Consider the following 24,552-nt stretch of genomic DNA (forward strand, 5'->3'; position numbering starts at 1 on the left):
TTTGACTTCATCAAAGTTTTAAATTTCTGCTCTCCAAATGATACCATTTTTTTAAATGAAAAGACAAGCCATAGATGGGGGTGAAAAATCTTTGGAATACGTATACTTGACACAGAACAGGCATCCAAATATATATAAAGAACCACAATTCAATAAGAATAACTCAATTTTAAAATGAACAAAATATTTGAACAGGTATTTTTGCAAAAGAAGATACACAAATGACCAATAAACATTTGAAAAAATACTCAACATCATTTGTCATCAAAAAAAGATAAATAAAAACCACATGTCACTATATACATCCACTAGAATGGCTAAAATTAAGAAGACTGACAATGCCAAGTGCTGACAAAGATGTAAAGCAACTGGAATTTTCATACATTTCTGGTAGTAATGCAAACTGGTACAGGATTTTTTTAAATAGTTTTACAGTTTCACATAAAGTTTAATGCACACCAAATGATCCAGCAATTCCACTCCTAGGTATTTATCCTAGAAAAACTAAAACATATATCCATGCAAAGACTTGCTCTCAAATGTTCATAGCATTTTTATTCATAATAGTCCACAACTGGAAACTACCCAAAATATCCATCAAGAGGTGTTATCAGTCAGGGATGTAGCACAAGGAATTGGCTAATGCAATCATAAGAGGTGGCTAAGCAAGTCTGAGATCGGTAGGACAGGTTGTCAGGAAGAGCAGGCTGGAAGCTCTCTGGCAGGAGCTGAAGCTGCAGACCACACGCAAAACATCTTCAGGGAAACTTCAGTTCTGCTCTTAAGGCCTTTCAACTGATTGGATCAGACCCACCCATGGTACTGAAGGTAATCTTTCCATAAAGGCAACTGATTGTAGATGTTAATCGCATCCACAAAATACCTTCAGTAGCAACTGCCAAGTAGAAGGTGTCAGCCACACCCTCAGTGTGATTGAATAACTGGGTGCAATAGCCTAGCCAAGCTGACACATAAAACTGACTAGCAGGGCTTCCCTGGTGGCGCAGTCGTTGAGAGTCCGCTTGCCATTGCAGGGGACACGGGTTCGTGCCCCGGTCTGGGAGGATCCCACATGCCGCGGAGCGGCTGGGCCCGTGAGCCATGGCCGCTGAGCCTGCACGTCCGGAGCCTGCGCTCCGCAACGGGAGAGGCCACAACAGTGAGAGGCCCGCGTACCAAAAAAAAAAAAAAAAAATTGACTAGCAGGTATCTGGATATACAAGTGTGGAGCACTACTCAACGATACACAGAAACAAACTACTGATACCACAACTATGGATAAATGAATCTCAAACATTCTGCCCAGCGAAAGAGGGCAGACCAAAAGACCCTGTATGATTCTACTTATATGAACTTCTAGGACAGTCTACTAATCTACAGTGTCAGAAAACAGGTAAGTGTCTGATGCCAAGTAGACAGTAAGGGGAGGATATGCACTGCAAAGGGAAACGAGAAAATTTGGGGGCGTAACAGAAATTGTGACTTGGCTGTGGTGATGGCCACATGGTGTATACATCTGTCAAAATTCAAATTATACACTTTAAACTGGTACATTTTTATATATGAATTATTGCTCAATAAAGCTGGTATTTTAAAAAGAAAAAAAAAACTGATTCTTGCACAGCAGAAGCTCCAATCAGGGTTGCAGAAAGATAAATCCAGTTCCTCCAGCACCATTTTTGGAAAAGACTATCCTTTCCCTTGACACCTTGGTTGAAAATCAGTGAACTTTATATGCAGGTGAGAAGTTTCCAGGATGCGAATGATGGATATGAATGCAATGAGAGAGATTCCTGGTTATTTCTGTCTCCCAAACAGAGGTGTTACTTGAGGGCGGTGGTCAGCTGAAAAGCTTCCTCCTCTTCACTACCCCCCACCCAAACAAACATTTAAGGGCATCACTGTGCTGTGTGAACTGCTGTTTGTGAAATGACACCCTTGTAAGGTCACTCGCAGTGCCCCGTGGTGTATTCCACCCCTTCCTAGCCTTGGGAGAAGTCATCCTTCTGGAAACAGGGCTCTTCCTTTCCGAGGACCACAGCCCTGAGGGTCAGGCCCTCTGGGCCTGGCAAGAGGCCCACACTTAGAGGGTAGGGAAAGGACACGAAGAAAGACGATGAGCACGAAGGGCCGACAAGGCTGCGCTTCCTACCTGGTAGCAAAGCATCTCCACGCTGGGCGCTGGGCGGGCTCCGGCAGCAGACCTCAGTCAGTCCCTATTGGTCAGGACCGTGGTTCTCACGGTGCGGTCCTGGCCCACCGGCGTCCGCCTCACCTGGCACCTGTTAGAAATGCTAATTCTCTGGGTCACACCCAGACCTCCCCGTGGGAAACGATGGAGGTGGGTGAGGCCTAGCGCTTTGTGTTTTAACGAGCTCTCCAGGTGCTTCTGAGGAGCGAAGAGGAGGAAAGAATGGAAGAACGGAATGGGGCTGATGAGACATCTCCCGTTGCCCCTTCCCAGGCTTCATAACCGCCCGCTGTGGGCGGCCGGCCCTCAGGTGAGGCCAGGATGAGGCCGGAGGGAGGGAGCCCAAGAGGGAAGCGATCCGAGGAGGAGCCTATGGCGTGAGCCTTGCACGCGGAGTAGCGACGGTGAGGTGGAGGAGGGGTTGCGAGAGGGCCGGGGCCCGGGGCCGAGTGGACATGAGACCGGGCACCGAGCCGCCTTGCCCGCGGCTGACCGGCGCTGCACCCCTGGGGTGCTGGGAGGGCCGGCGGGGCAGCCGGGCGCCTCGCTCACCTCTCCCGCTCTGGGCGATCTAAGCACCGTCCTTTGGCGGAGCGCTCCGCCGGGGTGTCCCCAGCTCGGGTGTGGGCTGCCTTGTCGGCCGGGGGTTGTAACGCGCCCTTCCTCGCAGCTGCTCGGCCCCCGCCCCGCATCATGAATCGCAGCCGTACTAGCAGCACCTCCGAAAAGGCGACACTGGCCTTGCTCTGGGGTGAGTGAGGCTCCAGGCTGTTCTCGGAGCACCTGGGGGGCTGGGGGTACGTCACCGGGGGCAGGGGGTGCGCCTAGGGCTGGAGGCAGAGAGGCGCGCCTCCCTGGAGCCTGCCCGCCCCACGCCACGCCTTCCGCCCTCCGTCTCCCTTCGCAGGCTGTGAGCTGAGCCAGGAGAAGCCGACTTGGACCTTCAGACCCCAGAAAGTGGGGAAGCAGAACTGTATGCTGCTGCTTAGTACGGTGGGTACCCCCCAGCCCCAAGGAGGGGCGGAAGGACGGAGCAGGGAGGGACTTGGACAGCCACAGAGGAGCAGGTGGGATTGTCCCGTGCCCGCAGCTGGAACAGGGTTTGCCTCCTCCGCCCTCTGGGTGAAGAGGAGCCATGCTCGTTTTCCACCCCTCTCAGATTTGCCTGGGGGAGAAAGCCAAAGAGGAGATGAACCTCGTGGAGATCCTGCCCCCAGCAAGCCAGGACGACAGAAGGAGGAAGCCCATCACCCTGGCCTCTCTTCGGGCCTCCGTCCTCCCCATGGTGAGCCTTTCCCTGCGGGCCTAGGACACCCTGGCTCCAGCCCTAGGAGGCCCTGCTCAGGCCTCACCCGCTGCGTGGGAACGGACCCAAAGGTGGGGTACAGGCTCCTGTACAAGTACAACCAGTGCTAGAGAGGCATATAGCCCAGGACTAAAAGCTTGGACCCAGGAGGCAGGGAGCCCTGTTTCCATCCTAGTCCACAATTTTTTTTTTTTTTTTTGGTGGGCCGGGGGCGGGGTGGCCGGCTGAGTCCTAACCACTGGACCGCCAGGGAACTCCCTCCTAGTCGGCTCTTTACCAGCCGTGTGACTTTGGGCAAGTTAAATAACCTCTCTCCAAATCACATTTTTCAACTGTTTACTGTTGGAGACCAGTGTTGACGATTTACATACTGCCTGTGTATCCAGAAAGTCTCACTCTAATAACTTATTTTGAGTTTTCTATGCAGATCTTCTTTCTGAGTAATGGCAGTCTTTGTGTTGTTTTTTGTTGTTGTTGTTGTTGTTTCTTTTAAATCCAGGTACACTGGCTAGGACCTCCAGTATAATATTGGATAAAATGATAATGGTAGATGTCCTCGTTTCATTCCTGATTTATTTATTTTTGGCTGCGTTGGGTCTTCGTTGCTGCTTGCAGGCTCTCTCTAGTTGCGGCGAGCGGGGGCTACTCTTCATTGCAGTGCAAGGGCTTCTCATTGCAGTGGCTTCTCTTGCTGCGAAGCATGTCCTCTAGGCACACGGGCTTCAGTAGTTGTGGCACGCAGGCTCAGTAGTTGTGGCTCGCGGGCTCTAGAGCGCAGGTTCAGTAGTTGCAGCACACGGGCTTAGTTGCTCTGCGGCATGTGGGATCTTCCCTGACTAGGGCTCGAACCCATGTCCCCTGCATTGGCAGGCAGATTCGTAACCACTGCGCCACCAGGGAAGTCCCCCCCCCCCATACCTGATTTTTAAAAGGAATGCTTCTAATGTTTCTCCATTAAGTATGAAGTGTTTTGTAGATACCCTTTGTCAGGTTAAGGAAATCTCCGTCTAATCCTACTCTACTTTGAAAAATTGAATTTTCTTCTTTTTAATCATGATTATCAAATTGGTTATCAAATGCTTTCCTATTCATATTATCAGGGGCTCTCTCTTCTTTAATCTGTTAATGTGGTAAGTTATACTAATAGAATAATATTCAATCAACTTTGCATTCCTGAGATAAACATTACTGATCGTATTATAAACTTCTAGATTTGCTTTGTTAATAAGACTTTTCTTTAAAACTTATATACTCATAAGTGAGGTTGGCCTATAAATTCCACATCTTATTTGGATGTCAAGGCATATTAGCCTCATGAACCGAGGCGTGGCGTGTTCCCTCCTTCCATGCAGCAGAACAGTGAATGTGAGACCAGGATTATCTGCCCTTAAAGACCTGGGAGGCTGATCTGTAAAACTGCCCTCAAACCTATTTTTTTTCTCTATCTATGAGATCTCCCTAAATCTCATCCATTCCCATAGTTTTAAAGACCACCTATGCAAATGAAGACTCTGACATTTATTCTGTAAACCCAGCCTCTCTGTTGTGCTCCAGATCCTCTGTCCAACTCAAAACACTTAACAGATATCTAATAGATATTCCAAACTTAGCATGTCTAAATCCAAATCCTTGATTTCTATCTATAATCTCTTCCCCCATCCCCAGACCTGATCCTCTCCCATTAAATAGCTATTCCTCCAATTAGCCAGGATAAAACCCTCTTTCTCTAACACCCCATATCTGACCCACAAGCAAATCCTGTTGGCTCTACCTTCATCTAACCACATCTCACCACCTCCCTGCTACACTCTGGTCCAGGTGACCATCACCTCTTGCTCAGGCTTATTGCAGGGCCTCCTAAGAGATAAAGCTGCCTTCATCGTTGGTCCCCTTTAGTCAATTTCATGTCCCCCCATGCCAGGGACACACTTGCCCCCGACTTCAATCTGGTCTTTGTTCAAATGTCATCTCATTGAAGGGTCTTCCCTGGCCCCAAACAGCACCCCCATTTCTACCCCACCCATGATCACTTTTCCCCCATAGGACCCATTACTGACATGAGGTTTCATTTGTGCATTGTCTGTTCCCCCCAACCAGGATATAGACTCCAAGAGAGCAAGGATTTTGCCTGCTTTGCTGCATTATCCATACAGCCCCTCTACTAGTGTCTGGTATGTTGTAGGAACTCAATAGATAATGAATGAGTGAGTAAATAAGTGAATGAACTGTGTGGGACTGGTTTGATTTTTAAACTATTGTGATTTATTTAATAGGTTTAGATCTTCTCAGATGTTTCTATTTCTTTGAGTCAGTTCTTTTATTAGCTGTATTGAGATATAATTTATATACAGTAAGATTCACTAGTGTTAAGTGTGCAGCTCGATGCATTTGACAAATTGTGCAATAGCCACCAACATCAAGGTAGAGAATTTCCACCGCCCTGCCCCCAGTTCCTCACGCCTCATGCAGTCTGTTCCTTCCACCTACCACTGCCTCTGGCAACCATTGATCTACTTTCTGTCACTATAGTTTTGCCTTTTCTATAATTTCATTTAAATGGAACCATACAATATGTAGTCTCTTGTGCTGGCTTTTTTCACTTAGCACAATGCTTTTGAGATTTATCCCCATTGTTGATAAAACAGTAATATGCTCCTTTTTTATATCTGAGTAATATGCCACTCTACAATTTATATAAAATTTGTTCGTTCACCTGTTAATGGACATATGGACATTTGGGGTAGTTTCCGGTTTTTGGACTATTGTCAATCAAGCTGCTAGGAATGTTTGAGTGTATTTGTATAGACGTGTTTTCATTTCTCTTAGGTAAATACCTAGGAGTGATATTGCTGGATCACATAGGAAGCATATGTTAAACTTTATACAAAACTGCTAAACTATTTTCCAAATTGCTGTACCATTCTGCATTTCTACCAGCAGTCTACGAGAATTCCAGTTGGTCCACATCCTCACCAATACTTGGCATTGTCAGTCTTCTTAATTTTAGCCAATCTAGTACATATACAGTGGCACCTCATTGTGGTTTTTATTTTTCCTTGAGGGTTGGTGGTGTTAACCGTCTTCTTATTTGGGTTTTGGTCTTTTGTGTATCTTCTTCTGCAAAATACCTGTTTAGATGTTTTGCCCATTTTTAAATAATTGAGTTATTCTTATTGACTTGTAGCAGTTTTTTTTAATATATTTTGGATATAAGTCCTTTATTACAAATATTTTCTCCTAATGTGTGGCTTGCCTTTTCATTTTTGTAATAATGTTTTTTGAAGAGCACAAGTTTTTAATTTTGATAAAGTTCAACTTAACATTTTTTTCTCTTATGGTTCATCCTTTTGGTGTCCGAAGAAATCATTGCTTAAACTAAGGTCACAAAGGTTTCCTTTTATGTTTTCTTCTAGAAATGCTATTGTTTTAGCTCTTATATTTAAGTCTATGATCCGTTTCAAGATAAGTTTCTTGTATGGTATGAAGTGAGGATAGAAGGACATTTTTTCCAAATTGATATCTAATGCTCCAGTATTGAAAAGACTGCTCTTTCACTGACACAGTTACCTTAGCATTTGCCAAAAATTGGTTGACCAGATGTGTATGCATATATGTCTATACACTATTCTGTTTCATTGATTCATGTTTACCCTCATTCCATACCAAACTAATTTGATTATTGTGCTTTTATAGTAAGTCTTAAAATTAGATCGTGTGAGTCCTCCAATTTTGTTATTCTTTTCCAAAACTGGGTTGACAAGTCTAGGTCCTTAGCATTTCCGTATAAGTTTCAGAATCAGCTTTCTTTAAAAATAAGTCTGATGGGATTTTGATTGAGATTGAATTGAATCTATAGATTACTTTGGGGGGAATTGCCATCTTGACAATTTTGAGTCATCGATAATTGAACATGATATATTTCTCCATTTGTTTACATCTTTAGATTTTCCCAGGAATGTTTTGTAATTTTCAGGGTCCTGGTCCCCTACGTACTTTGTAAAGTTTACCCCCACATATTTCATGATTTGGGGTGCTATTAAAAATGAGATTAGCATATTTATTGGAAGAAAATTCACATACCATAAGCTTCACTCATTAGAGTATATAATTCAGTGATTTTTAGTAAATTCAGAGTTGTGCAACAATCACAATCTAGGTTTAGAACACTTTCATCAACCCAAAAAGGAACTCCATACCTACCAGTGGTCAGTTCCCATTTCCCACATTCACTTACCCCCAGCCTTAGGCAACCACTAATTTACTTTATGTCTATAGGTTTGCCTATTCTGGCAAATCATATAAATGGAATCATAAACTGTATGGTCTTTTGTGACCGCTTTCTTTCACTTAGTATAATGTTTTTAAGGTTTATCCATGTTGTTGCATGTATCAGTACTTGACTCCTTTTTATTGCCAAATAATATTCCATTGTATTGATATACAACATTTTGTTTATCTGTTCAGTTGGTGGACATTTGGGTTGTTTCTACCACTTGGCTATTAGGAATGCTGTTATTAACATTAATGTACAAATTTTTGTATGAACATACGTTTTTTTTTTAACACTTTATTTATTTATTTATTTCTGGCTGTGTTGGGTCTTCGTTGCTGCATGCAGACTTTCTCTAGTTGCGGCAAGCGGGGGCTACTCTTCATTGCGGTGCGCGGGCTTCTCATTGCAGTGGCTTCTCTTGTTGTGGAGCATGGGCTCTAGGCATGTGGGCTTCAGTAGTTGTGGCTCACGGGCTCTAGAACGCAGGCTCAGTAGCTGTGGCTCATGGGCTTAGTCGCTCCACAGCATGTGGGATCTTCCCAGACCAGGGCTTGAACCCATGTCCCCTGCATTGGCAGGCGGATTCTTAACCACTGTGCCACCAGGGAAGTCCTGAACATAAGTTTTTATTTCTCTTGAGCATATACCTGGAGGTGCAATTGCTGGGTCATATGGTAGCTTCATATATATAACATTTTGAGGAACTGCCATATTGTTTTCCAAAGTGGTCACACCATTTTACAATCTCACCAGCAATGTTCGGGTATTCCAATCTCTCCACATCCTCACCAACACTTGTTTTTGTCTTTGGTTTTGATTAGTCATCTTAGTGGGTATGAAGTGGTAGCTCACTGTGGTTTTGATTTGCGTTTCTCTAATGACTAATGATGTTGAGCATCTCTTTATATGCTTATTGGCTATTTGTATATCTTTTTTGGAGAATTTTCTTTCTTTCTTTTTGTTTTTTCTTTTTTGGCTGTGTGGCTTGTGGGATCTTAGTTCTCTGACTAGGGATTGAACCCGCACCCTTGGCAATGAAAGCATGGAGTTCTAACCACGGGACTGCCAGGGAATTCCTGGAGAATTTTCTGTTCAAATCTTTATTAATTTTGTAAAACTGTGTTTGAGTTTAATGTATTTTAATATTTGTCTTTTTACTATTGACTTGTATGCGTTCTTTTTTTTTTTTTTTTTTTTTTTTTTTTTTTTTTTTTGCGGTGCACGGGCTTCTCACTGCTGTGGTCCCTCCCGTTGTGGAGCACAGGCTCCGGACGCGCAGGCTCAGCGGCCATGGCTCACGGGCCCAGCCGCTCCGCGGCATGTGGGATCTTCCCGGACCGGGGCACGAACCCTTGTCCCCTGCATCGGCAGGCGGACTCTCAACCACTGCACCACCAGGGAAACCCGAGTTCTTTATTTTACATACAAGCCTCTTATCAGCTTATTTGCAAATAGTTACCCCCCTTTCCCTGGGTTGTCTTTTTACTTTCTTGATGATATCATTTGCAGCACAAAGTTTTTTGTTTTCATATAGTCCAGTTCATATGTGTTTTCTTTTGTTGCTTCTGCTTCTGGTGTTGAATCTTAGAAACAATTGCCTAACACAAGGTCATGAAGATTTACTCCTGTGTTTTCTCCTACGAGTTTTAAAGTTTTAGTTCTTATATATAAGTCTATGGGCCATTTTCAGTTAATTTTTTTATATGGGATAAGGTACAGAAATGCTATTTAAAATTTTTATTTTATCATTATTCAGTACTAGTATATAGTTATATAATTGGTTTTTGTATTATCTAACCTTGCTAAATTTGCATATTAGTCCTAGCAGCTTTCCATTGATTCCACAGAATTTGCTATGTATTTATTCATGTCATCTGTGAATAAAGTCAGTTTAACATCTTAACTTTCTATCTGTATGCCTTGCGTTTCTTTTTGTTGTCTTACTTCACTGATTAGGACATCAAGTACAATGTTGAGTAAAAGTTGTAAGAGCAGGACTATCCTTGCCTTTTACCGGAGGGAAAGTATTTAGTCTTTTACCATTAAGACAGACGAAGGATTTTGGTAGATGTCCTATATTAAGTTTGAGGATGTTCCCTTCTATTCCTAGTTTGCTGAGATATTTTATCATGAGTGGGTGTTGAATTTTGTCAAAGAATTCTTTTTCTGCATGTAGTGAGGTGATTTTTTTCTCCTTTATTTTGTTATGTGGCAAATTACATTCATTGATTTTTTCAAATTTTAAACCCACTGTGCATTCTTGGTATAAGCCCCGTTCAATCATAATGTATTACCTTTTTATATATTGCTGGATTCCATTTGCTACTATTTTATTAAGGATATTTTTGTCTATGTTATAAGCAACATTGGTCTATGGTTTTCTTGTCATGTTTTTGTCTGATTTTAGCATAAGGTAATTCTGGGCCTCATAAAATGAAAAGGAAGATGTTCTCTTCTATCTTCTGGAAGAATTCATGTAAATTTGTTTTGTTTTTTCTTTTTCTTAAATGTTTTGGTAGAATTCACCTGTGAAGCAATCTGGTTAACTACAAGTTAAATTTATTTAATGGATATAAGACTATTTGGTTTATTTTGTTTAGAGAGCTTTATGTTTGTGTTTTTTAAGGAATTTTTCTGTTTCATCTAAATTGTCAACTTTTCTGGCATAAAGTTGTTCATATTATTCCCTAATCCTTTTCTGTATTATCTGTATTAAAGTTTGCTCTTTTGTTCCTGATGTTGGTAATTTGTGTCTTCTCTCCTTTTTACCAGGTCCAGTCTGGCTAGAGGTTTAACGGTTCTATCAGTCTTTCCCAGGAACCAAGTTTTGGTTTCATCAGTCTTTCTCTATTGTTTTTCCACTTTTGTATTTAATTGAGCTGTTCTTTATTCCTCTCTTCTGTTTATTTTGGTTTCAGTCTGATCTTTTTCTAGTTTCTTAAGGCATAATCTTATATTATTGATTTTTTTAGACCTTTTTCAGATATAAGCATTTCATGCTATGATTTCCTTCTAAGCATCTTTCTAGCTTCGTCCCACAAATTTTGATAAGTACTATATTCATTTTCATTCAGTTCAAATTATTTTCTGGTTTTATTCTTCAGTCCCTGCGGTACTTAGAAGTATGTTTGCTTTTTAATTTCCAAATAGAGATTTTCTAATTCTTTCTTTAATTGATTTCTATTTTAATTTCATTATGGTCTGAAAATATGCTTTATATGATTTCAGTCTAAACAGTGTTGTGACTTGCTTTATGGCCCATAATATGTTCTATCTTGGTGACTCTTTCATTCACACTTGAAGAATGTGTGTTCTCCCATGGTTGGGTGTATTGCTCTATAAATGTCAATTGTATCAAGTTGGTTGATGGTTTTGTTCGAGTCTTCCATATCCTGACTCATTTTCTGTCCACTTGATCTATTAGTTACTGAAAGAGGAACGCTGAAGACCCCAACAATAATTATGTCTTTGTCTCTTTCTCTTTTTAATTATCAGTTTTTGCCCCATGTATTTTAAAACTCTTTTATTAGGTGCATCCTAATAAATCCTGCATTTCTAGGATTGTTATATCCTTTAGGTTAATTGATCCCTTTATCATTATGAAATGCTCCTCTTTATCCCTGATAAATATTCTGAAGTCTACTTGGTCTGACTAATATAGTCAATCTAACTCTCTTTTTTTTTTTTAATTTGTTTATTTTATTAATTTATTTTTGGCTCTGTTGGGTCTTCGGTGCTGCGCTCAGGCTTTCTCTAGTTGCAGCAAGCGGGGGCTACTCTTCATTGCAGTGCACGGGCTTCTCATTGCAGTGGCTTCTCTCGTTGTGGAGCACAGGCTCTAGGCACACGGGCTTCAGTAGTTGTGGTGCACGGGCTTAGTTGCTCCGTGGCATGTGGGATCTTCCCGGACCAGGAATCGAACCTGTGTCCCCTTCATTGGCAGGTGGATTCTCAACTACTGCGCCACCAGGGAAGCCCCAATCTAGCTCTCTTTTGATTAGTGTTTGTGTTGTATATTTTTCCTATTCTTTTATTTTGTTATTTTACTTTAACCTCTGTATCTTTATGTATAAATTGGGTTTCTTTTAGATAACACCTAATTGAGTTTTACTTTTTTATCCACTTGCTATCTCTGCCTTTTAATTAGAGCACTTAGACAGTTAATATTTAACCAAATTATCAACAAGGTTGAGTTTAAATCTATCATCTTGCTATTAGTTTTCCCATTTGTCCCATCTGTGCTCCTTTCTTCCTCTTTTCTGGCTTTTTGGATTAACTAAGCGGTTTTTTTGGTTACATTTTCATCCTCAATATTGGCTTCTTAGGTGTACCTCATCTCTTTGGTTTTTTTCTTAATCATTGCTCTAGAGTTTACAGTATGCATTTTTAACTTACAACAGTCTATAGTGAAATAATATTATACCATTTCATGTACAATATAAGAATCTTAACTACAGCACACTTCATTTACCACTTCCCATACTTTGTGCTATTGTTGTAATAACTTTTGTTTCTACATATGCTATAAATCCTACTCTACATTGTTGTTATTTTTTTCTTTAAGCGGTCTATATTTTAAAGAGATTAGAACTTAGAATAAACCATTTTTATATTTACCATTTCTGGTACTTTTCACTCCTTTGTGTAGATTCAATTTCCATTTGGTGTCGTATTCCTTCTGTGTGAAGGATTTAAACATTTTTTGTAATGCAGATCTGCTTATGATGAATTCTTTAAGCTTTTGTATGCCTGGAAAGTCCTTATTTCATTTCAGTTTTGAAAGGTATTTTCACTGGGTAAAGAACTCTAGATTGACTTTTTTTCCTTCCAACACTGAAAAAAATTTCTCCATTGTCTTCTAGCTTGCATTATTTGGAGAAATCTTCTCACATCCTTGTCTTCATTCCCCTGTATGTGATGTCTTTTTTCCTCTGGCTGCTCTTAAGATTTTCTCCTTGTAACTAGTTTTGAGCAATTTGATTATAAAATGTACTGGGGTTCACTGCACTTCTTAGATCTGTGGATTTACCATTTTTGTCAAATTTGGAAATGTTTGGCCATTATTCCTTCAATCATTTTTTTCTGTTCCCCCTTCTCTCTCATCTCCATTGAGGAATCCAATTACATGTATACTTGGCTCCTTAAAGTTGTCCCACAGTTCATTATGCTCTTTTCGTTTTGTTAAAGTATTTTTCCTCTGTGTATTCATTTTGGATAGTCTTTATTTACTCAGTTTCATTATTCTTTTCTTCTGCAGTATCTAATTTGCTGTTAATCTCATCAGTATGTCTTCATCTTAGATATTGTCGTTTTCACCTCTACAAATTTCAAGTCTTCCGTGTCTCATTTTCGATCTTTCATGAACATATGGACTATAGTTTTAATGTTCTTTTCTACTAATTCTCATTTATGTCATTTCTGTTTCAGTTTTTATTGAATTTTTCCCCTCTTCATTATGAGTTGTAGCTTTCTTGTTCTTTGTATGTCTGGTAATTATTTTTTAATAAACTTATTTACTTATTTATTTTTGGCTGCGTTGGGTCTTCATTGCTGTGTGCAGGCTTTCTCTAGTTGCGGCAAGCAGGGGCTACTCTTCGTTGCGGTGAGCGGGCTCCTCATTGCGGTGGCTTCTCTTGTTGTGGAACATGGGCTCTAGGCGCACAGGCTTCAGTAGTTGTGGCACACAGGCTCAGTAGTTGTGGGCTCTAGAGTGCAGGCTCAGTAGTTGTGGCACACGGGCTTAGTTGCTCCATGGCTTGTGGGATCTTCCCAGACCAGGGATCAAGCCCACGTACCCTGCATTGGCATGCAGATTCTTAACCACTGTGCCACCAGGGAAGTCCTGTCTGGTAATTTTTGATTGGATGCTAGACATGAATTTTACTATTTGGATGCTGGATATTTTTACAGTTTTATAAGTATTCTTGAATTTTGTTCTGGAATGCAGTGAAGTTACTTAAATACCATTTGATCCTTTTGTGTCTTGCTTTTAAGCTTTGTTAGGGATTTAAGCTGAATTTAGTCTAATTTTGCCCCACTACTGTAGCAAGACCCTTCTTAGTACTCCAGTAGATGCCCCATAAATTATGAGATTTTCCACTCTGTGAGCTCCAGACACCTTTATGATGATTCTTTCTCCAGCCTCAGGTAGTTTCCTTGCATGGATGTTCCGATTACTACTTAACTGCATACTCAAGGGGGCCTTCTACAGATCTCTGGAGTGCTGTCTTTGCAGCTTTTTCCTCTCTTATGAACTCTAGGTGCCTTGGCTTCTCTGGGTTCCAGTTCTATTTCCTAAACTCAGAGAGACCACTAGGTTTTGTCTGGGTTCCCCCTCCCTGCACTGTCCAGGAAGTAAGCTTGGGCAACCATAAGGCTCATCTCATCTCTGTCCCATCTCTCAGAGATCACTGTTCTTCCTTGACTTGTATCCAGTGTCTTGAGAGCTGTTGTTTCCTACGCAGGCATACCTAGTTTTATGGTACTTCACAGATATTGCGGGAGTTTTGTTTTTTTGTTCATTTGTTTTTGTTTTTTACAAATGAAGGTTTGTAGCAGCCCTGCACTGTCAGATGATGAATAGCATTTTTAGCAATAAAGTATTTTTAAATTAAGGCACGTACATTTTTTAGACATAATGCTGTTGTACACTTAATAGAATACAGTATAGTGTAATTATATGCACTAGGAAACCAGAAATTTCATGTGACTCACTTTATTGTGATAATCGCTTTATTGCAGTAGTCTGGAGCTAAGCCTGCAATATCTTTGAGGTATGCCTGTATTATAGTTTTTTAGTTGTGTCAAGCTGGAGAGTAAATTCAGTCCCTGTTACTTACTTGGCCTGAACCAAACATCTCCTGAGTCAATTATGATTACTTATATTTTTCTAGATATTGTTCACGCTATTTGCTAATAATATTTTTCATCATGACTATATCTGTTATTATATTCCTCTTTTTAAAATTCCCAGTAGTGTTTATCATCTTTCCTTTTTTCCCTTCATTTCAATCACTGGATATTAGTCTTTTTCTTTTTTTTCAAAGAAAAAGCTTTTGATTTTGTTGATGTTTTCTATTGTTTCCTTATTTTTTATTTTATTAATTTCTCTGGTTATCTGACTTTCTGCTTTCTTTGTTCCTTTTTCTTACTTCCTTAGTTAGATATTTAGCCCATTCATGTTCTAGCTTATTTTTTCCAAGTAAGTTCTATTTATTTATTTTGAATACTACACATTTCCCTCTGAAGATGTTTTTAACTGCATCCCTTAATTTGTGATTTGTGGTATTTTCACTTTATCTTACTTTAAATATTTTCTAATTTCCATTATGATTTCTTATTTGATGAATATTTACTTCAAATTTTTTAATTCCCAAAGGTATGGGTGGGTTGAGTCATCACCCTTTTTCTTAGTGTAATTGCATCAGAAAATATGGGGTGTGTGTGTGTGTGTGTGTGTGTGTGTGTGTGTGTGTGTGTGTATAGACCATATCAATTCTTTGGTTATTTGTTGAGACTCAATTTGTGGCTTACTACGTGGTAGTATTATAGGATTCTATGTGTGTCCATTAAATCAGGTGTATTAATTGTGTTCAAACCTATATATATTTTGTCTCCTGATGTATCAATTAGCAAAAGAAATGTGTTAAAATTTCCTGTTATGATTGTGGATCTTCGGGTTCTTCTTATAATTTTGTTTACTTTATATATGTTTATTTTTTTAATTGAAAATCGTTTTAGATAATTGTAGATTCACATGCAGCTGTAAGAAATAATACTGAGAGATCCCTGTATGTTTTGCCCAGTTTTCTCCAATGGTAACATTTTGCAAAACTGTAATATAATATCAAAACCAGGATATTGACATTGATACAATGCAGGGATCTATTTATACAATTTTATCACCTAAGTTCCTATATCCACCACCATAGCCAAGACACTGAACAGTTCCAACACCCCAGGCATCCCTCATGTTGCCCTTTTATAACCACACTCACCTCCCTCCTGCTCCCTCACCTCCCCCTAACCCCTGGCAACCACCAATCTGTCCTCCATTTCTAAAATTTGGTCATTGAAATAGAATCAGACATATGTAACTTTGGGGGAACTGGCTTTTTTTTCTCAGCATAATTCCCTGGAGATCCGTTCATTTTACTACTGACTGGTATTCCGTGGTATAGTTGTACCACAGTTCAACAATTCATCTGTGGAAAAACTGGTCTGATTCCCATTTGGGGCACTTACAAATAAAGCTGATATGAACATTTGTGTATAGGTTTTTGCGTAAGCTAAGTTTTCATTTCTCCTGGGTTAAATGTCCAGGAGTGCAATTGCTGGGCCATATGAGGGTGGTTACACATTTAGTTTCTTAAACTGCCAGACTGTTTTCTAAAGTGGCTGTACCATTTTGCATTTCTATCAGCAATGCATAAGTGATCAAGTTTCTTTGCATCCTCATCGACATTTCATGTTGTCACTATCTCTTTTATTTTAGCCTTTCTAATGTGTGTGTAGTGATGTCTCATTGTGCTTTTAGTTTGCATTTTCCTGATGGCTAATGATGTTGAACATCTTTTCATGCGATTTTTGCCATACGTATGTTCAGTTAAGTGTCCATGTCTTTTGCTCATTTTCTAATTGTTTTGTTACTGTTGAATTTTGTTAATTTTTTATATATTCTAGACACTAGTCCTTTGTCAAATATATGGCTTGCAAATATTTTCTCCCCAGTTTATAACTTGTCTTTTCATCCTCTTCACATGAGCTTTTATGGAACAAACGTTTTTAATTTTGATGAGGTCTATTGTATTCTTCCTTTTATGACTTTTGATGTTAAGTCTAAGAACACATTGCCTAGTCTGAGATCATGAAGGTTCTCTATGTTTTTTGTCCAAAAGTCATAGAGTTTTATGTTTTACACTTAAGTCCATGATCCATTTTGAGTTCACTGTTGTATAAGCTATGAGGTTTAGGTGAAGGTTCATTTCTTTGCCTATGGACGTCCAATTGCTCCAGCTCCATTTGTTGAAAAAGCTTCCTCCATTTAATTGAGTTTGCACCTTTGTCAAAAATCAGTTGCAGGTATTTGTGTGTGTGTATTTCTAGGTCTTCAGTCAATCTATGTGTCTATCCCTCTGATATCACACTGTCTTGATTACTGTGGCTATAGTTTATGTATGTTCAGACCGTGTTGTTGATGCATATAATTTACAGGTTTAGCTTTCTTGTAGAATTTTTACTTTCCTTGTATAATTGTAAATATCTTCCTTGTCTAAATTTTTTCATTATGTGGTGACCTTCTTTATCCCTAAAATACTTATTGAATTAAAGCTTATATCGTCTGATATTAATTTGTTTCCCAGATGTCCCTCAATCTCCATTATTCCTTTATTCTTTAGTAATGGATTCATGACTTTTAGCTGGTCACAAGGCTACTGAGAATAAAAACTATGTTCCCTCTAAGTTTGGCATAACCATGACGTTCTGGCCAATGCGATGTAAGCAGAAGTGGGATCTACAACATCTGAAAAATGTCCTTAAAGAGAGATCATGTGACCACTTTTTTGTCCCTTCCTGGAGTGTAGATGTGATGACTAGAACAAGAGCAGCCATCCTGGACGAGGTGGGAGCCGTGTATTGAGAATGGTAGAGCAACACGGTACAAAGAGGCTGGATCCCTGGTGATTGAGGAGCGGTGTACTCATAGCTTATGTATGGACTTAGTTTATGTGACAAAGAAGTGAGTGTAAGCCTGTGTAAGCCACTGTTATGGAGTTTTCTGTCACTTATTACCAAACCTAATCGTAACAAACACTACTAGCTTCATTTTTTAGGGACTTTATTTTTTAAGAGCAGTTTTAGGTTTACAATAAAATCGAGAGAAAGTTACAGAGATTTCCTATATACCACCTACCCCTACACATACATAGCCTCCCCCATTATCAACATCACTCACCAGAAAGTACAACTAGCTTCATTTTCATTTTAGTCATGTGTGGCTGCCGTAACAGAGACCCAACTATAGGGGCTTAAGATTTATTTCTGTATTGCATAGAAGTCCAGAGATGGGCAGTCCAGAGCTGATGAGATGACTCCATGGTCACCAAAGACCAAGTCTCCTCGTATCTTTCTCCTGTCTTTAGTGCAGACCTACCATCCTCAAAATCACCTTACAGTCTAGGAAGGCTGCTGCAGCTCCAGCCCTCACTTCTACAATTAATGTAATAGGAAAGAAGCAGCAAGGGAAGACCACAGGGACTTCTCTCAGTTCTCTGTCCACCTTTTAAGGAGTCTTCCCACAAGTACCACCTTCCAAATTCTGCTTATAGCTCATTGATCCAGAAATTAGTAACATAGTCACAACTGCAAAGGAAACTGAAGAATGCAGTTTTTGGCTGGGTATAGTATTTCAGTAATATCAGGGTGCTGTTATTATGGAAGGAAAGAATGGCTATTGGATAAGCAACTGGAAGCCTCTGCTGTACCTGGTATGTATATTTCCATCTCTTTACTCCAGCATTTCTCCGTCCTTATAAGGTTTCTTATAAGCAGTATGTAGCTAGACCTTGTTTTAATCTATCCAGCCAGTATAGTCCGTTTATATTGATTGTGACTTGCTAATATACTTGGATTTACTTGTAGCATGTAGTTTGTGCTTCTATTTTCCTTGCCTTTTAAATTTGTTTCTTTTTTCTAGTTTTCCTGTCTTTTCTTAGATTGATTAAAGTTTCTTTTCCCCTTTTCTACTGGTTTAGAAGCTATAGAATCTCATTCTAATCTTCATTTGTTCTCCTTAATTTTTTAACAGTCATGCATGATCAAAGTCGAAAATTAATGTTTTCTTCCTCCCAAACCAGGGGATTCTAATTACTTTCATTTTAACATACATATTGTCATCATGTAGCATTTTAGCTCCAACGTGTTTTAAACCAGCTCAACACTAGTCATGACTAGTGTTGTTTTATTTTACGGCAATGTTTCCTTAGGTATGTATGTGTGTGTGTGTGTGTGTATGTATGTATGTATGTATTTTTATTTATTTATACCAATTTTTTTCTCATCACTGCTTCTTGCACCTACTTCTCAATTTAATTGCCATCTTTTTGAACATCCTTTTGTAGACCTGGGAGTAGTAAACTTACTTGGGCTTTGCTCAGAAATACCTTTCTTTTATCCTCATTCCTTCATGATAGTTTGGCTGCGTATATACTTCTAGGTAAGAGGTCTGATTCCTGACCTCTTTCTGATTCCTGATGTTGCTGTTGAAATCCTCAGTCTGCCTGGTTATTGTTCCTTTTTTGGAAATCTGGCCTCTTTGGTTGATTTTAAGCTCATCTCTTTGTTCTCATCTGTCATTTCACCATAGTATGTTCAGGTGTGGATTTATTTTTATTTATCTTTTCAGGGATGAGGTTTCCTGCATATGAGGATCTGTCTTGGATCATTTCTGGAGAACTCTTGGTCGTTATCACTTGGAACACTGACTCCATTCTCTCCAGTCCCTACCTCTGATTGGATGCATGTTGGACCTTCTCACCTGTCCTCCACGTCCAGCTTCTCTCTCATATTTTGTTCATTTCTCTCTGTGCTTCATACTGGGTAATTTCTTCCCAGAACTTCTCCAATTTACTGATTCTTCCTTCAGCTGCTTCACTCTGCTTTTTAACCATTTGTTCACTTTACTTCAATGCTAATGTTTTTGATGTCTAGAAGCTGCTTTTGGTTCTTTTTATTTTTATTTTATTTATTTATTTTTTTTGCGGTACGCGGGCCTCTCACTGTTGTGGCCTCTCCCGCTGCGGAGCACAGGCTCCGGATGCGCAGGCTCAGCGGCCATGGCTCACGGGCCCAGCCGCTCCGCGGCATGTGGGATCTTCCTGGACCGGGGCACGAATCCGTGTCCCCTGCATCGGCAGGCGGACTCTCAACCACTGCGCCACCAGGGAAGCCCTCTTTTTCTTTTTTGTAATATCTTGTTCTTATTATTTTGATTCCTACTCTTATATTTATTTGATCTTCATCAAACATTTCATGTGGTTTAGGTTGTTATTCTCTTATCTCAGGTTCCTGGTTGTACATGTTGTTTTGTTCTGCTGCCAGACTCTAGCAGGGTTGTTTCAAACCTCTTCCAGTTTGGTTTGGTTCTGTTTTGTGAAAGAATTCTGTGTGAAAAGAATTCAGAGTGTCCCTAGAGACTGGTTTTGTGTTTGCATCTGCCGTTTGCCACAGGAAGATCGCAAGCCTGGGATTTTATACAGATCTCTTGGCTTGGCAGTGCCCACCGAGTAAATTCAGATTTGCTCTAAGTGAGAGGTACAACCACAGCTGTTAGCTTCTCACAGGAGACTCTGTTATCCCACCCCCAGGTTCTTGTTTCCCTCCTTTGATGGTGGGTCCTTTCTAGTTAGATGGCTTAGGGTCCTTCAGTCCCTTCTCCTCAACCCTCACCATGGGGCTTTTTACTGAGATGTAGCCCTTTGAAGGTCCCCTCCCCAAGGGTTTGTCTCCTGTCCACATGAGTGTCACAACCCAAAGTCCTTGCTGTTTTCAAGGACATCCTCCCTTCAGCTGTGGCATCAGCCTCTGCACAGGCTGCTCTTCTTTCTGATGCACAGGGACACTTCTTTCTGTCTTACCATTCAACCAAGCAGTAAAAACATTGAATCACATTTTATCCAGCATTTCTAGGTGTTTGTGATCAGTTTTCACTTATCTGCTTCCTCTCTGAACCAGAAACTCTAAGTTAATCTCTCTAAGCCTCAGTTTCCCCCTCTGTAAAATAACAACACCTCCTTTGTGGGCTTCTTGTGAAGATTTAAATGAGATAAAGCAGGTAAAATGTGTGGCATGGGGCCTGGCACATGGTAAGAACTCAAGAAGTTTAAGTATCATCATTGTTACTCTAGAAAATTTGCAAAGTTTGGAAAAGTGTAAAGAAAATAAATGTGGTACTGTCCACTGAAAATTACGGTTAGCACTGTAATATATTTCTAACCTTTTTTCCTATGAATATTCACACATTACTTATAAGATGATAGGAAGACTGTAATACAACTTTGCATCTGCTTTTCTCATTTGATCAATGCCTTAGTCAGCTTGGGCTGACATAACAAAATACCATGGAGTGAGTGGTTTAAACAACAGACATTTCTTCCTCACAGTTCTGGAGGCTAGAAGTCTGAGATCAGGGTGCCAGCACGGTCGGGTTTTGGTAAGGGTCCTCTTCCTGGCTTGCAGATGGCTACCTTCTTTTTGTGTCCTCACATGGCCTAGAGAGAAAGCAAACTGTCTGGTCTCATCTTCTAAGGGCACTAATCCCATCACAAGGTCCCCACCCTCATGACCTCAACTAACCCTAGTTACGGTCCCAAAGGCTCCATCCCCAGATACCAGCACATTGGAGGTTAGGGGCTTCAATGTAAGAATTTGAGGGGACACAGTTCAGTCCATAGCTATCAGACTATTTAACGGCTGCACCTCAGCTTGGAAGACCGTCTGTGATCTTGGCAGGAATGAGATTATCAGATCCATGTTCTTCTCCAACAGAGTCCACCTCAGCAGGAAGGTCCAGGGGGCTGAGAGTGCAGAGAGGTCCAGGGAAGCCCTGAAGCATGTGTGGTTGAGGGGAGGGAATAAACTGAGCATTTCTGCCTGAGGCCAGCCCCCATCCCCCACCCCCAGACAGGTACCAGGCCCGAGTGGCCTGTCCTCTCTACTCCTGCCCCTACCCTCTACCCCCTACCCCTGCAGGTTGTCCTGGCGGGATTGGAGCTTTCTCCTCCTGTCACGTTCCAGCTCCGGGCTGGCTCTGGACCCGTGTTCCTCTGTGGCCAGGAATGTTATGGTAAGTCCAAGCTTGGACCCAAGAAAGGTCTGCCGGTACAGTGCTCAGCACAGGGCCAAGGACATAATAGGTACTCAAACACTTGAGGGATTCTTGAATTATTGGAGAAGATCCCCAAAGGCAACAGAATCACCAGCAGCCTGGACCAGGAGGCCATGGGCATGCCCCCTAGCCCCAGTTCTCCTTTACCTCTCCGCCACGTCCTCTGTGGGCTGCAGCCCTCCAGCCATAACACGGGGGTGGGGTTATACTTGGTTCCATCTTCAAGTGTATTCCTCCTAGTTGTGAGGAATAAATGGCATATTCAGAAAAAGCACTTAACATAACGCCTGGTACCAGAGCACACTCAAAACATTACCTGCTATGAAGTACGTCGCTGTAGCAGTAACATGGACCCTGGCAATTTGCTGTGCTTTTGACTCTTTTGACAGACCTTTAACTGCCTTCTTCTCTGTCCAGTGGTGCCTCTTCCATCAGGGTTCTCTCCTGCTCCAAACCCCGGGCGGGTTCCACCTGCCTCAGGATGAGGCCTGAGTTCCTCCGCTGCTGTGTCCCCACCCTCTCCCTCCTTCCCCTCACACTCTCCTTCCCAGTGTGCCTCCCCCTCCGGCCCGGCTAGAGCCGCAGCTTACCACTTCCCCTGCCCTCCTGCCGTGGCCTCAGCCCTCACTGCCCTCCCCACCCCGCCAGCCACACTTTGGGCAGGTAGATCTGGGAAGGGGAGCCTGGCAGAGACCCTCGGGCTCAGAGGCCCTGCCTTCCTCCCACACCATCGCTGACACTTCAGACCAATCATGGGAGGAAGAGGAGGGGGAGGAGGAGGAAGAAGAGGAGGAGGAAGAAGAGGAGGAAGAGGAAGAAGATGATGACGACGAAGACACAGATGTGTCCCTGGAGAAGGAGACCCCTGTCAAACAAGTCAAGAGGCTGGCGCCCCAGAAGCACACAAGCATTGCCAAGGTGAGGGAGGGACACCCCCCCGCGCAAAGGCTCCTCAGAAACCTGGACCAGGTCTCCCCAGTTGAGTGCGCTGAGGCCCGGGGCAACACCTGCCAGGTGCCCGGCGGGAGTCTGCTCTGCCCCTGGGCCTTGCCAGAACTCCCAATAATGCTTGTGTTTGGTTTCCAGAAAAAAAAGGTGGAAAAAGAGGAGGTGGCAGTGAGGTAACTCTTTCCATCTATTAAATGAGCCAAAATCTTTTAGTTGAGGTACATCGTGCTTGAAAGAGGATGATGCACATGTGTGTGCAGGTGTGTGGTACACGGAGACACAGGTGCACAGGTGTGCTGCCACTGTCGGTTGGCACAGTCTTTCTGAAAAGCATTTAACAGTTCTTATCTTCTGACTTCTTCCCACTTATGGCAGTTCCTTCCAAAGAATCCCATCCAAGATATGAGGGAAATATATGCACTAAGAAACTTGTATCACTGCATTATTCAAATAATAGTATAAAATGGAAACATTGTAAATGTCCATCAATACACCAGTTGCTTAAACTATGTCACGTCTTCTCAATGGCATGTGATATAATGCCCATGAAGAATATAGCAAACTGGAAAGTGTTTCTAGAATTCAAAGAGCAGGATATTAAATTATTTTCATTTTAATATTTAGTTATTTAATTTTTGGCTGCATTGGGTCTTAGTTGCGGCACGCGGGATCTTGGTTGGGATCTTCGTTGAGGTGCGCAGGCTCTCTAGGTGTGGCCCGTGTGCTCAGTAGTTGCCGCGCACGGGCTTAATTAGCCCACGGCATGTGGGATCTTAGTTCTCCGACCAGGAATCACGTCCCCTGCATTGGAAGGTGGATTCTTAACCACTGGACCACCAGGGAAGTCCCAAATTATTTTCATTTTATTTCACAAACAAAAAAGTTCTGAAAGGAAACAAAATGTTAATATTAGTAGGAGGTAAAGAAAAGTATAGGCAATTTATTCTCTATTTGCTATATTTTGCGCAATGTGGTTAACGTTACTTTTATGATAAGAAACATTTGTGTCTTATACACAAATAAAGGAAAGCAGATAGAAGCTTAAGAAGAAAAAACATCTTGTTTAAAAAGAGAGAGTCAGGGACTTCCCTGGCGGTCCAGTGGTTAAGACTCTGGGCTTCTGCTGCAGGGGCCACACGTTCTATCCCTGGTCGGCGAACTAAGATCCTGCATGCCGCGTGGTGGGCCAATAAATAAATAAATAATTTTAATTTAAAAATTTAACAATTTTAAAAATAAAAGAGAGTCAGAGTGGTCCCTGGCAGGTGACAGGTGGAGAGGCAAACCTCTGCAGGTCACAGCCCCCTGCTTCCTGGAAGTGCCCAGGGCCCAGCTCTGCAGCCTGGGCACTAGTAGGAGGGCCCGGGGCTACTGGCATCAGACTGAGCTCTCTCTTTCCTACATCCCCACTCCTTGCCCAACCCCACCCCGTTCCAGATACCATCCTAAAGACAGGAGCCCTGTGGGAAAGGTGAGTGCTGATAAGAAGGGGCTGGTCCTCCTGGGGGAGGAGGGATGTTCTCTGGGAAGGTGCCAGGATGGGGAGAGGGTGGGACACTGGAGCAACGCCTTCTCCCACAGGCCAAAACCACACCCAGACCTAAAAAGCCAGGATTTAAGAAATGAGGAGCCAGGAGTGGCCTGGCCACAGTGACTGAGGGAGGGCCCGTGAGACCACCATGCTGAGTCTGAATGTGATGGACGTGATGGGGGCGACACAAGAGCTCCTCACCCCAACTCTCGGTTGCAGCAGGCCCTGGAGGGAAGAGCCCCGACCTCTCAGACCCACAATAAAGTTTGCTTTGCTAGGACCTTGTTGCAGCTGTCTCTCCCTTCCCCGGGAGCTGTCCTTGCCGGCTGCAGTGAGCCCGTGAGCCCGGCAGAGGGCAGCCGTGTGCCAGCACACCCTGGCCTGCCTGCCTGCCAGCCAGCCAGCTGTGTTCTGCTCT

At 41.9% G+C, this 24,552-nt stretch overlaps 1 protein-coding gene across 4 annotated transcripts; it reads left to right on the forward strand.

Annotated features, from left to right (window-relative positions):
• The first annotated feature begins 2,000 nt into the window (after positions 1 to 2,000).
• On the forward strand, positions 2,001 to 24,533 carry NPM2 (nucleophosmin/nucleoplasmin 2). 4 transcript variants are annotated; one of them, XM_060301232.1, is made up of 8 exons: positions 2,003 to 2,501; positions 2,862 to 2,942; positions 3,099 to 3,184; positions 3,351 to 3,476; positions 21,520 to 21,613; positions 22,401 to 22,573; positions 24,041 to 24,074; positions 24,185 to 24,533. In XM_060301232.1, the coding sequence occupies exons 2-7, from the start codon at positions 2,885 to 2,887 to the stop codon at positions 24,050 to 24,052; spliced, it is 549 nt and encodes a 182-aa protein (XP_060157215.1). In that variant the 5' UTR covers positions 2,003 to 2,501; positions 2,862 to 2,884; the 3' UTR covers positions 24,053 to 24,074; positions 24,185 to 24,533. The 4 variants fall into 4 exon arrangements, with proteins under 4 accessions (XP_060157214.1, XP_030688434.2, XP_030688431.2 ...); XM_060301231.1 differs by lacking the exons at positions 24,041 to 24,074; positions 24,185 to 24,533 and having other exon boundaries at positions 2,001 to 2,341; positions 2,465 to 2,595; positions 22,401 to 24,034; XM_030832574.2 differs by lacking the exons at positions 24,041 to 24,074; positions 24,185 to 24,533 and having other exon boundaries at positions 2,001 to 2,595; positions 22,401 to 24,034.
• The last annotated feature ends 19 nt before the right edge of the window (positions 24,534 to 24,552 follow it).

Source organism: Globicephala melas, chromosome 6 (genome assembly GCF_963455315.2).
Source record: "Globicephala melas chromosome 6, mGloMel1.2, whole genome shotgun sequence".
Taxonomy (NCBI): domain Eukaryota; kingdom Metazoa; phylum Chordata; class Mammalia; order Artiodactyla; family Delphinidae; genus Globicephala; species Globicephala melas.